Raw genomic sequence first — 12,500 nt, forward strand, 5'->3', positions numbered from 1 at the left:
CGATTTTATTTAGCTTACGAAACTTTCAATCTCCTTTATTTACGTCGTCAGTAGGAAGTCACGATATAAAACCTGACCAAACTAGGCCATGGCGACATCGTACTAAGTTAACCCCTTTACCACAACAATGCCCCGGCCCCTAAATTCATGCTGCTGCCAAAATGTTATAATTGGGATCTGAGGAGGTCTCTTGCAGCGAATGATTAGAAGCCACCTCCACTGACCCCAGTCATACAAAGCCTTTCTTTTTTTATTCTTGCTACTCCCAGATGATGGTGTCCAATTTAAGAGAGAACACTCGCAGTAAAAGTGCTAAGTAGATCCCAGGCAGACACATCATGTGATGTATGAAAAGTATTTGTAAATTTGTGAAATTACACAACAACATAATATGATAATAAAACTGACTACCAGTATCAAAGCATCTGTTTGTCTTAATCCCTCTTACACAGGCAACGGGAAAGGCAACACAACACCTGCCAACCAGAATAAATGCCATCAAACGATACACCTTACACCACCTAAAATATCCTCCTATTTACACAACACACCCATTCAAAACATTTACTTATCGCCTTCAGACTCCTTCATCTATTTATAAAACGTCTCCCATCGTCTCATAAATCAGTAAAATTTTCACAAAAGGGAGATATTTATTCTGGTAATAAACTGCAGCAATGCCAAATACCTCTTACCATCTCAGAAATTCCTTATACGGTATATTTACAAAAGAGACCAGTTCAAAATTCCCTCATTTATTAAAGAAAGTCTGCAACTGTTTATGAATCACCTCCCACAATCTAAAAAAAAAAAAAAAAAATCTATTATGAAATGCGAACAGTATATATAATAAATCCCTCAACATCTCCGATCACCTCCACCCTCCCGCCATGTATCTAGAAAATAGAGCACTACAAACAGTTACCGGTACCAACACTTTCTAGATCTCCCGAGACACCTACTAACCCGTCACCGTTATTACACCCGACAGCAAAGTACACCATTCATATTTAAAACTACACCATTCACACGTGACAGGAATATGCACCATTCACACCCAAAACGAAGGTAGGTTTAAATTATTCACACACTGTACACCAAACAATACAGTCACTAAGGCAATAGTCACACACAAGACACCAAAATACACCATACACACCTGCAACAAAGGGGCCCACAAGCACCTGGCCATTAGTGAAACCTCCTCCCACACACCTGAGAGCAGAATGCATCATCCACAACTGACAGAGAAGTTCACACACGTGACATGACAACTTCAAACACCTGACACAAGTACACCATTCAGGGCTGCAACAAAAGGCAGCACATGCACCTGGCATTTAGTGAAACCTCCGCCACACCTAACACACGCGTTAAACACCTTCCAGCCCCAGTTAACACCTGGACGTGTGTGTGTTGTTAAGGGGGCGTTTGTGGTGAGACCGTGGTGTGTGGAGGTGGTGGTTGATGTGGGGGGGGGGGGATATGGCAAGAGGTATGGGGAAAGAGAAGATGAAATGGTGGGGGAGAAGACAGAGAGAGAGAGAGAGAGAGAGAGAGAGAGAGAGAGGAGAAGGAAGGGATGAGGGATGGGGGGAAACAGAGTGAAGGAGAAAGGGGGGAAAAGGGAAGAAGGGTGGAAACGTAAGGAGAAAGGGGAAAAGGGGTGAACAAGGGGCGCAATAGCGTATGAGAGAGGAAGGTTGAATGATACAAAAAAAGGGGACCTGAAAAAAAGTAGAACTGGGGGAGATGGGAGATGAAGTGGGACGGGATGGAAAGGATGGGGAAAAAGGAGTAAGTAGGAGTAAGAAGTGAGGAGGGTATATCAGTGACAGTGGAATGAATGAGTGACGAGGGTAAAACTGCAACAGGGGTGGAAGGAGTGGTGTGCAGTTTCCCTCCGGTCAGTCTCCTCCCAACTCACTCCCCTCCCTCTCCGACAGTGCCTTTACTTGTACAGCCTCGTATTTACCAGGCGTAAATATTATTAACCTAATAACACTGGCATTGGTACCAAAACCAATTAAGAGCACGTAGCTATTATATTTCCTTTACAACATTTATAATTCTGAATCTGTTTTCTTTTAACCAATAAAAAGACAAGAATTACAGCACGACTGTTCAAAATATCAGCACACAGGCTACCATAAATACAAGGAAAAGGTATGGTGGTGGTATCAACTACCCGTCTTGCGAGGCTACAAAGCTCTTACACCGGAAGTGGTGAGGATAAGGAGGTCACATATATAATATTACATCCAAATATTACGGTACAGCCAATAGGTAGACAGCCAACTATTACTCACAACTATAAAACAAATCCATATCGAGCTGCACACAGCCTACTCATCAGACCAACAGGCTCCGTCCAAAGGTTCAAAATAATGTCACTACACACATCAAACATCATGCTTCGCAGCTTCGGCTTATCAACCAACTTTACGTTTTAGTTCATTTACTCGTCCTTATTTACAGCGTACATACGATTTTTATCAACACCGACGCGGTGATCTTGTTGTACACTAAAACCGTATGATTCCAGAGTCAAATTTGGCCAGAGTCACAGTGTGTGTGTGTGGGGGGGGGTCCCTCCTGATTTGTTATAATGCAGACATAAGACTGGGTATGTACCGGTATTTGGGTCCCTCATGTACCGGTGTTCTCAACATGTGCTAAAAAACTTATAAAAAGGTAATAGCAGGCACCGGCTATCCCCTCAACTTCCCAAAATCTGGAAGTAGCAGGACTGTTCCTGGACACTGCTACAATGCCGAGCTGGCGGAAACGGTAATTAGGTGCAAAAATAAATATACAAAAAAGTACCCATCCGGGTTATGGCTGTAATGTGAAAGAAGTTGTGCCAGCATGCTATTAGGGTACATGGTCTTTCATTCTGAATACCGTACTAATATTTCCCACGGTTCTTTTACTGATATACAATTCATTTATTAATACTTCCTGCACTTTCAATACAAACAAAAACAGGTGCTTATAATTGGCTGTCAATACTACAGACGGTAAATCGGTAGGTACAGGCAGGACCAAAAGTACGCCGACACTTCCCTGCCGCTGGTGGCAATGGAAGGTGTTACATGAACTACTCTCCTGGGACAGTAATATGAAACACAACAAGAGAATGAAACGGATGGATACTCTCCGTCGTTTGATGAAGAATGATAAATATGAGAAGTAAGACGTAATGCTCACCTAGGATTACAGGGATGTTTCAACTCACGGCCGTGGATAAATCAACGATAATATAAATGTCAAGCCGCCCGTAAGAGTCAGTAGGCACAGGCAGAGATAAGAGTTTACCTAATATTTCACCTCTGTTACTTCTTACTTACCTCTGCTGCCTAATATACATACGATGCGTCAAGAATAAAGTGACGGTAATGCCTTAAATGTGAAGCCGACGCACTGAAACAGCAGATGAACTTATGTCCCTGACTGTGCGAGTACACACCTGTGGCGGGGTGGGCGTGAGGGAGAGCAGCAACACCTGTCGGGGCACCGACTGTAATTAGGGTTTCAGCCAGGTGTACCTATATGTGAGAACTTATTTACGACTCCGATCTATCTGGGTTATCTCTAGATAGATAGATAGATAGACAGACAGATAAACAGATAGATACCGGTATATATATTCTTGAAGTCGACGAGTACAATTACTGGGGGCGAATATTAAAACTAACGAAGGACCATGACAGTGAAGTAAAAGGATGCATTTCAACTGGAAGGAAAATTTTCGGTAAACATACAGACATCATGAAAAGTAGCTTGCCTGTATGTATGAAACGAAAAGTATATAACGTATGTATAATCCCAGCTATGACGTAAGGCTGAGACCTGGAAAAGGAAATAAACTGATCCCTCCTCAAAGAGCAATGGAATAGCCAATGTTGTGGATATCTTTAAGAGACAGTTAACGACCAACTAGGGTGAGATAGCAGACAAAAGTCATAGACATTACAGAAGTTATAAAAGAAATGAAAAGGAGGTGGGCAGGTAATGTAACACGAATAAGGGATAACTGATGGGGCAAAAGACTGACTTACCGGACTAAAAGAGATTGTAAGCGTAACAGAAAAAAGCCAGACAGGAGTTGGAGAGATGAGATAGTAAAGTTTGCAGGCAAAACGTGGCAGAGACTGGCTCAGTTAAGAATTTCGTGGAAAAGGTTTGAGGAGGCCTTTGTTAAGCAGTGGCCTTGTAATGGCTGATGATGATGATGATGATGATGATGATGATGATATATGCAGTATATATATATATATATATACACACACACACAGTATGTATTCCATCCTAGCTCATCCGCCAATACATAAAAATTATAATAATAATAAAACACACCAAGATCTTCTTCATTTTCTGTACCCGAAAACTCGATATTGTTCACTTTGTAATTCACATGGACGTTGTTATTTCCAATACGAAGTACTTTGCACTTTTCTTTGTTGAATTTCGTTTGTCATTTTTCTGACCAGCTTGCCAAATAATTAAGGTCATTTTGTATCTGCTGCCACTGTAACTCTGAAGTTACTTTATTGGTTATTTTAGTATCGCCTGCAAATTGGAATATTTTACAATTCAGATCGTAATCTATGTCGTTTATGTAAATAGTAAAATTTATCGGTCCAAGTACTGAGCCCTGGGGAAGCCACTGATCACATTATGATATTTGGATTCCTTTCCATTTATCACAACTCGCTGTTTTCGGTCTGAATGCCAGTCTTGTAACCATTTCTGTGTATTCCCTTTTATTCCATGGGCTTCTATCTTGCTTGAGGAGGAGGAGGAGGAGGAGGATTAAATAGGAAAGCAAACAGCAACAGACCTTATGGTCCTTTCGAGGCTGCTTGTTACGGAGAAAACTATGACTACAAGATCTAACTCTACATGCTGAAGGATAAGGATAGTAAAGCAAGAAGGCTCCCCCCACCACCAAACCCTCCAGGAAAAAGTGAGAAAAACCACCATGCAGCATGGAAAAACTGACATGGAAATTTCATAGGAAATACTGGAAAGGAAAAGTCACATTCTATAATACTTTATCTATAAGCTACCCGATTGAGTAACTTGAAAGAGAAAACTAATAGTTACAGCATGACATTATAAACCGGTACACTGAGTTAATGGGAAGTCTGTGGACATAACGTGGAAACTACACACTGCAAAGTGTGGATGTGTAGTTTCCACGTTATGTCCACAGACTTCCCATTAACTCAATGTACCGGTTTATAATGTCATGCTGTAACTATTAGTTTATTTGATTACTTTCTCTTTCAAGTTACTCAATCGGGTAGCTTTTAGACAAAGTATTATAGAATGTGACTTTTCCTTTCCAGTATTTCCTATGAAATTTCCATGTCAGTTTTTCCATCCTGCATGGTGGTTTTTCTCACTTTTTCCTGGAGGGTTTGGTGTTGGGGGGAGCCTTCTTGCTTTACTATCCTTATCCTTCAGCATGTAGAGTTAGATCTTGTAGTCATAGTTTTCTCTGTAACAAGCAGCCTCGAAAGAAGGAGGAGGAGGAGGAGGAGGAGGAGGAGGCCCATTCTGAAACATGCAGTAGAAATCAAAGTGATATTTGCCCTCTCTTGAGCTTTTTCTCTCCTTTGTTAGTTAGTTTTTGAGGGGGGCTGACCCCCCTAGAAAATAATGGTGGAAAGTCGTATATAGTGTAAGACATTACCAATGAACCAGACAGACTGACTTGAGAAATTTAAATGAAATCCATGTTTTCTTTCCTCTATTTCCGATCGCTTTTATTTTTGTGAGGGGGGATCAGTCCCCAGGAATCACTGTGGGTACACGCTCTCCCAATATCGCTTGACCAAATTCTTTCATTTGGTGAGGGGGCTGACCCACCCTTAAAAAATCATGGTTAGAAATCTGTATCTAATGGACAACCATCGGCAGAACTATACGAACTCCCTTGCAAAGTTTCTTTCAAATCCATCAAATAACCCGGGAGGAGTTAACACACACACACACACACACACACACACACAGGCCGAATCTCGCGCTACGGTATAAGGCGAGTTGCAGAATATTATACCATCATGTTTCGCTTGACTGATAATAGTATAATAAATATAACGATAATTTTATATTATCATTATTACTATAAACAATATGAGAAGGTAAGATTACTAAACAAGAGGTCCCGATAAAAACATGCCTTCACCTTGTGCCAGTGACGTAAATAATAACCTGCCACCAAAGACCATGTATCCGTCTCTCTCTCTCTCTCTCTCTCTCTCTCTCTCTCTCTCTCTCTCTCCACATACACACACTTACCTGAGAGAGAGAGAGAGAGAGAAAGTGACAAGGTGTGACTGAAAACACCTGGCCCTGTCCTTTGCTTACATGCTTGCTTGTACACACACACACACACACACACACACACACACACACACACACACACACACACACACACACCTAAGAAGCCAGTATTAGGTGTGTTGTGGCGTGACCAACAATATACAGTAATTCTCAGCCTACAGCTCTTACTTCACAGCCCTTACCAGCCCGTACCCAGACACTACCAACCCTTACTGACACTCACGGCTCTTCTAGGCTTTCAACAGCCCCAACTCTTTTTTTCTTTTAACATTTTTACCTGTAGCTCTCCTTAACTTGCAATTTCCCGACATTTTCCTTCCTCCCCATCTTTCATCATCTCCGTTTCTTACCTTCTTCCTAATTTCCTGTTTTTCCTTTTATAATTCCCTCCTTTTTTTTCCTCCTTCCTCCCCATTCCAAATACGCACTCCTCTCATAACAATACTACTTTATTTCCTGCTTTCCAGTCTTCCCTTCGTATTTCCTATCTCCACTTTCCATCCTGCCTATTCGTTCCTTCACCTTCTGTCTCATCCTCCCCCCTTATTCTAACACCATCACCTACCCACTCACTTCTTGATCCCCTTCTCTACACCTTCCTTCCCTTCATCTTTCCCTTCTCCACCCTTACTGCTTCATCCTCTTCCTTCACTTCGTCTTCTTCACCTTCCCTTCTGTTCCACTTCCCAAACTTTCGTTCTTTCTGTTTGTTTCCCTTCCACTTCCCTTTCCCAAACTTTCCTACCTTTCCTTCTCTCCCAGCCACCTTCTTCCCTTACTTCCCTCCCTTCCTCCCTCTTACTTTTCCTTTCCTTCCCTACCTTCCTCCCTCTTCTCTTTCTTTGCCTCCCACCTTCTTTCTCTTCCTTCTTGCTATCCTATCCTTATATTTACCCCACAGGACTGGACTCCACAGGGAATAGCCTTCTTTGTAACAAACAGCTACAAAAGGACCAATAGGTCTGTTTGTATTTGCTTTCCTTTGTACTTGTTTGCACTCTTTTCTTTCCTACCTTCCTTCCTTCCTTTCCTTCCATCCATCCATCTTTCCATCCGTCCATCCTTCTTTCCTTCCTTCCTTCCCTCCTTCTCTTTTCCTTTCTTTCCCTACCTCCCTCTCGCTCTTCCTCTTCACTACCTCCCTCCGCCTTCCCCTTCGTTAACTTCCCTACCTTCCCCCCTTTCCCCTTCCCCTTCTTAACTTGTCTACCTTTTCTTCCGTACCCTGCCTAACCTCATTATCTCCTCTCTCTCCCTCCTTTCCTCCCTTAACTAGTAATCAATGGCAGCTTTAGGCGTCTTCCTCATCGACTAACAGCACCCAATAACTCCACCACACAACACAACCTTAGCCACAACCATATAGCTAATCTGTACCTAAAACCACCACATATAAAATAGATGTCAGTCCATTACATACACAGCCACCAACCACGAAACTCCAAATGCTGCATAGGAATTAAGTGAGCCACATACCAAATACTAGTCACAAATTATCCCCATAGCTACCTCAGCCACCAAACAAAGTGTCCTCAGCATACCTCCACCACCACAACGATCAGGCAGAATGTGTACAGTGACTTTCTACGGAACAAAACTCACAGCCAACACTACATTCATTAAATTTACAGCAAAACCTGATGATCAACAAACATAAATAAAACATACCTGGTAATACATTAGCGAATAATAGGATACACCACCATAAATTCGACCTCACCAGCATTAAACTCTCCCTCTCTCTCTCTCTCTCTCTCTCTCTCTCTCTCTCACACCAGCATTAAACTTACTCTCTCTCTCTCTCTCTCTACCAAACTCATCACCCACCATAAATTCAACCACAACAGCATTAAACTCTCTCTCTCTCTCTCTCTCTCTCTCTCTCTCTCTCTCTCTCTCTCTCTCTCTCTCTTTCTCCCATATACAGCTTCCCCTCTTCCTTGTCTATAACTCACTCTCGTTCCTCTAGCCCCCTCTCTTTTCCCTATAATATTCTTACTCTCCACCATCGCCGCCTCCCCTCACAACCTCACTGTTTGTTTATACCTGGTCCGGCGTCTTCTGCCAAAACAGCTGATCCAATGTAAACACAGGCACGTGCCCAATATTCCCCTCAAGTCATACATTCACCGGGCTGTTGAAAATGAAGCTTTTATAAGACATTCAGGCTGGTTTCAGCACTTCATCACCATCATCATCATCACCAAATGTGATTTAGCTGCTTTTGCTACCACTATAATTTGTCATTCAGTTTAAGAAAAGTCCATCTGGTAGTGACGGAAGTAAAGCAACCTCCAGAACATGAACGAGGTCTTTCTAAATCTCCGTTATTTATCTCCAATACGATGATGGATTGTTAATGCATTCAAGCAATGGCCAGACGACTTCATCCTGTTAGGGTTGACATCTTGTTAAGAGACGTGTGTCTGGAAATGCTTCTTATCCATTCACATATCCACTCACCAATCCACCCACCCATTCATCCACCCTTCCACCCACCTCCCAACCCACCCATCTACCCATGTCACACACACTTCAGTCACCGCCACATCATCGCTTCACCACAGATAATCCTGTTTTTCGTTGCCGTTTATCAACACATCCTCTCTCCCTCCCTCCGACCCCACACCATCCACTTCAAATATCCGCATGCCAAGCCCCCGACCTTCACCCTTCATGTTCCCACCAACATGGCTATTTCCCCCCCCCCCCACACACACACAACGTCCATCCATCACACAACATTCAGACTCCCACCTTTTCAGTTTATCCTCGGACAGGAATGGGTTTGTCCACTATTCCACATAATAAATCATCGCCCTTCGCTTCCTATCCATTCTGTTCTCCATTTTTTCAGCGCACACATTCAGACGCCCAGTAATTCATAGCTCAGACATTGGAAAATCCATCTATTCAGCCACCTACTTCTTCCCCCTTCTAATCTATCCAAGCGGATATAAGCTAACAGGTTATCCAGCAAAATCGTCACATCCATTGGTAGAATGTGTGCATTCACTTCCCATCCAGCACACCGACCCAGCCTCCCAAGCATTCATTTCTACACGAACATAAGGAGAGGTTCAAACATTAAGTCATCCATCGCCGCCACTTTATATTCCTCCACATCCAATCCCAATGCTCAACATCCACTAACCCCTTCAGTCCTGTTATGTATCTGGGCTGCTCTTTCTAACGTCCGACTATTTTACTCAGCTTGGAAGGAGTCTCCTGTGGTGTACCTAACCCCTCCGCTTCGAAAATTCTCTTAACTAAATAAAATCATCTCCAGACAGCAAGATTATGCAGAGAAATGTCCTCACACGGAAAGGGTTAATAATCTTACCTGACCACTTCTATTCTATTGCATTCCACCTAACCCATCATCCACTCCACCTATCCACCTACACGCTCAGCCACTCAGGCCAAGACGCTCTCCAGCAATCCAACAACACCGTACATCCACAAGGAAAAATTCATTCACTTACCCAGCCCCTCCCATTCATCAAGTGTAGCACTCATCGCATTATTCACTCATTCATGCCCACCCTCATATACCGTACGTACTGTATTCTCTCTCTCTCTCCCCCTCCCTCCCTCCCTCCCTCCCTCTCTCTCTCACACACACACACACACACACACACACACACACACACACACACACACACACACAGTAATACCAAGAACTGAATCTATATATATCTATCTATCTAAATATATCTCTGTACATATGTTTAACACACACACAGACTATATATATATATATATATATATATATATATATATATATATATATATCTCTGTATATATATATATAACACACACACACACACACACATATATATATATATATATATATATATATATATATATATATATATATATATATATATATATATATATATATATATATATATATATATATATATATATATATATATATATATATATATATATATATATATATATATATATATATATATATATATATATATATATATATATATATATATATATACACACTCGTGTGTGTGTGTGTGTGTGTGCGTGTGTGACGCTCTGGTGACAGTAACGGGAAGAGGAAGCAGGGAAAAAATGAGAGGCTAGTAACGGTGAAAAGAAAGGTGACAGAGATGAGAGGAAAGGAGACGAGACGTGATTACATCAGATGAGAGGAGCGGCGGAGCGGTGATGAGAGGAAGGAAGGGAAGGAAGAGAGAAGACGAATATAGGGTGAGGGGAATAGATGAAATACGGGATAAAGGGAAGAAGGAGGGGAGAGAAGAAAAATGGGGAAGAGCGAAAGTACAGGAAGAAATGTAGTAGACTGGAAAGAGGAGAACAGAGGAGGGAGAAAATGCAGGTGAAGGTCGAGGATATGGATGAAGAGAAAAAGAGTGGAGGAAGTGTACGAAGGTCTGAGAAGGAAGAAAACAACAGCAGGAAGAATGGGAAGATAATGAAAGTTGAGGAAAACTTAGTAGGCTCGGAACTGCTGGAAGAGAGGAGAGGTATAAAATAGGGGCATACAAATACAGACGAAAATAATCAACGGACAGGAAGTTGAAGATAAGAATGGAACACTGGAAGAGAAATACGACTGAAAAAAAAAAGAAAAAAAAAAAAGAAGCCGAAGAAGAAGACGGATACGGAGAGGAGGATATAAAATAGGAAGAAAATTACGAGAGGGGATAAGAGAAAAAAATTTGGGGAGGAGGAGGGTTAGGGAGGAGGGTCGGAGGAGGACGACCTAAGATAAGAGGTAGCTGTGGTAATGGTGAAAATGAAGTGATGGTTGTGTGTGTGTGTGTGTGTGTGTGTGTGTGTGTGTGTGTGTGTGTGTGTGTGTGTGAGAGAGAGAGAGAGAGAGAGAGAGAGAGAGAGAGAGAGAGAGAGAGAGAGAGAGAGAGAGAGAATCATCCAAACAGCAGAGAGAGAAATATCACCCAAACAGCCACTAAGATATAAAGAAAAAACAAATAAAATCTACAGATTGTGTGGGGGCATTACGGCATTGTGGCCAGCACTGCCGGCCGCCTGTTCCTTCGTGTGTTGCTTCAGCGTCAAAGTTTTGATTCTTTTGGCTTAATGTTGTACATTTACATGGTTTGCCTGGGTCTGTGTTTGGTGTGTTTATAGACCGTGTTTTACTGTTCACAATGTTTTGATGTCCAGAGATATGAGAATGTTAAGAGCGTGCCTAAATACTGCACGGGTTCTCCTACTGGGGTTGGCATGGCATGTGGGTTTCCTCGGGGTACACTGAAAGATGGTGATATTGTAATCACACTAACTTGTGTTAATTCACGAGACAATACTAAGAACTGATAAACTAGTTTCCACAAAAAAAGAGCTTCATTCACAATGAAACTTATTATAAATTGGTTGTTTTGATGTCATAATTATAATGCGGTATAATAATGATAATGTTGCCATAATGTGTTAATACTTGCTTAATATAATGCTTAGCTACAATATCAGTAACTTTATAACAGGCAGTGTAGTACTACTGTCTTTCGAATTAGTTATTAATGTTTCTTTGCTGAGTAAAAACACTTTTAACAAATTTATACGATCCACAGCATACTAAATTTGCTGTTACTGATTACCGCAGCCACGTGCAAACAAAAGTAACTGCGGTGTAAACAACTTAACAATATCCACGGTAACACAACTCTATATGATATTAGTTAGTGTATGTGTAATTGCTTAACTGCTTAATAATGGCTTTACAAGCTCAATAACTTTACAATATCCAGTGTAGTGCCACTCCATTCTGCATGAATGTTAATACAATGCCACTCTATACTCAGTGCCTCAGCAATTGGGGTACGATACTCTGATAACTAAGGGGGCACCTGGTGCAGAGTATATTAAGTGTGCTTTTAAAGTTACCAGTGTAACTGATATTAATCCTTTGTGTCGCCTGTCAAGTATGTTAATCATAGTTCAGGTGTATACATACCGGCAGTGCTTCCAGTGTATACTCGTATTTTCGCCTCTGTTTCAGTATCTACTTCGTTTGATTCAGTATTTCGTTTGTAATAAATGTTTCGTCTGTTAATTTTCCCTAAAGTTAGAAGTTTACTGTAGACGTTTACAGTTTACCTTTCCCGCATCTTTTCCTTATTAGCCTTTAGTTTGGCACT

At 41.6% G+C, this 12,500-nt stretch overlaps 1 protein-coding gene across 1 annotated transcript in view; it reads right to left on the bottom strand.

Moving 5' to 3' along the window:
* Window positions 1–3,403: 3,403 nt before the first annotated feature.
* LOC145390334 (uncharacterized) overlaps window positions 3,404–12,500 on the bottom strand; it is a 69,024-nt gene continuing 59,927 nt past the window's right edge. The window contains exon 3 of the mRNA XM_080265294.1: window positions 3,404–3,520. Coding sequence (XP_080121420.1) covers window positions 3,404–3,520 — 117 coding nt within the window. The remainder of the gene's footprint in view (window positions 3,521–12,500) is intronic.

This window comes from Coenobita brevimanus, chromosome 14 (genome assembly GCF_032717465.1).
Source record: "Coenobita brevimanus isolate Jiangsu-jjx chromosome 14, ASM3271746v2, whole genome shotgun sequence".
In the NCBI taxonomy this organism is placed as follows: Eukaryota; Metazoa; Arthropoda; class Malacostraca; order Decapoda; family Coenobitidae; genus Coenobita; species Coenobita brevimanus.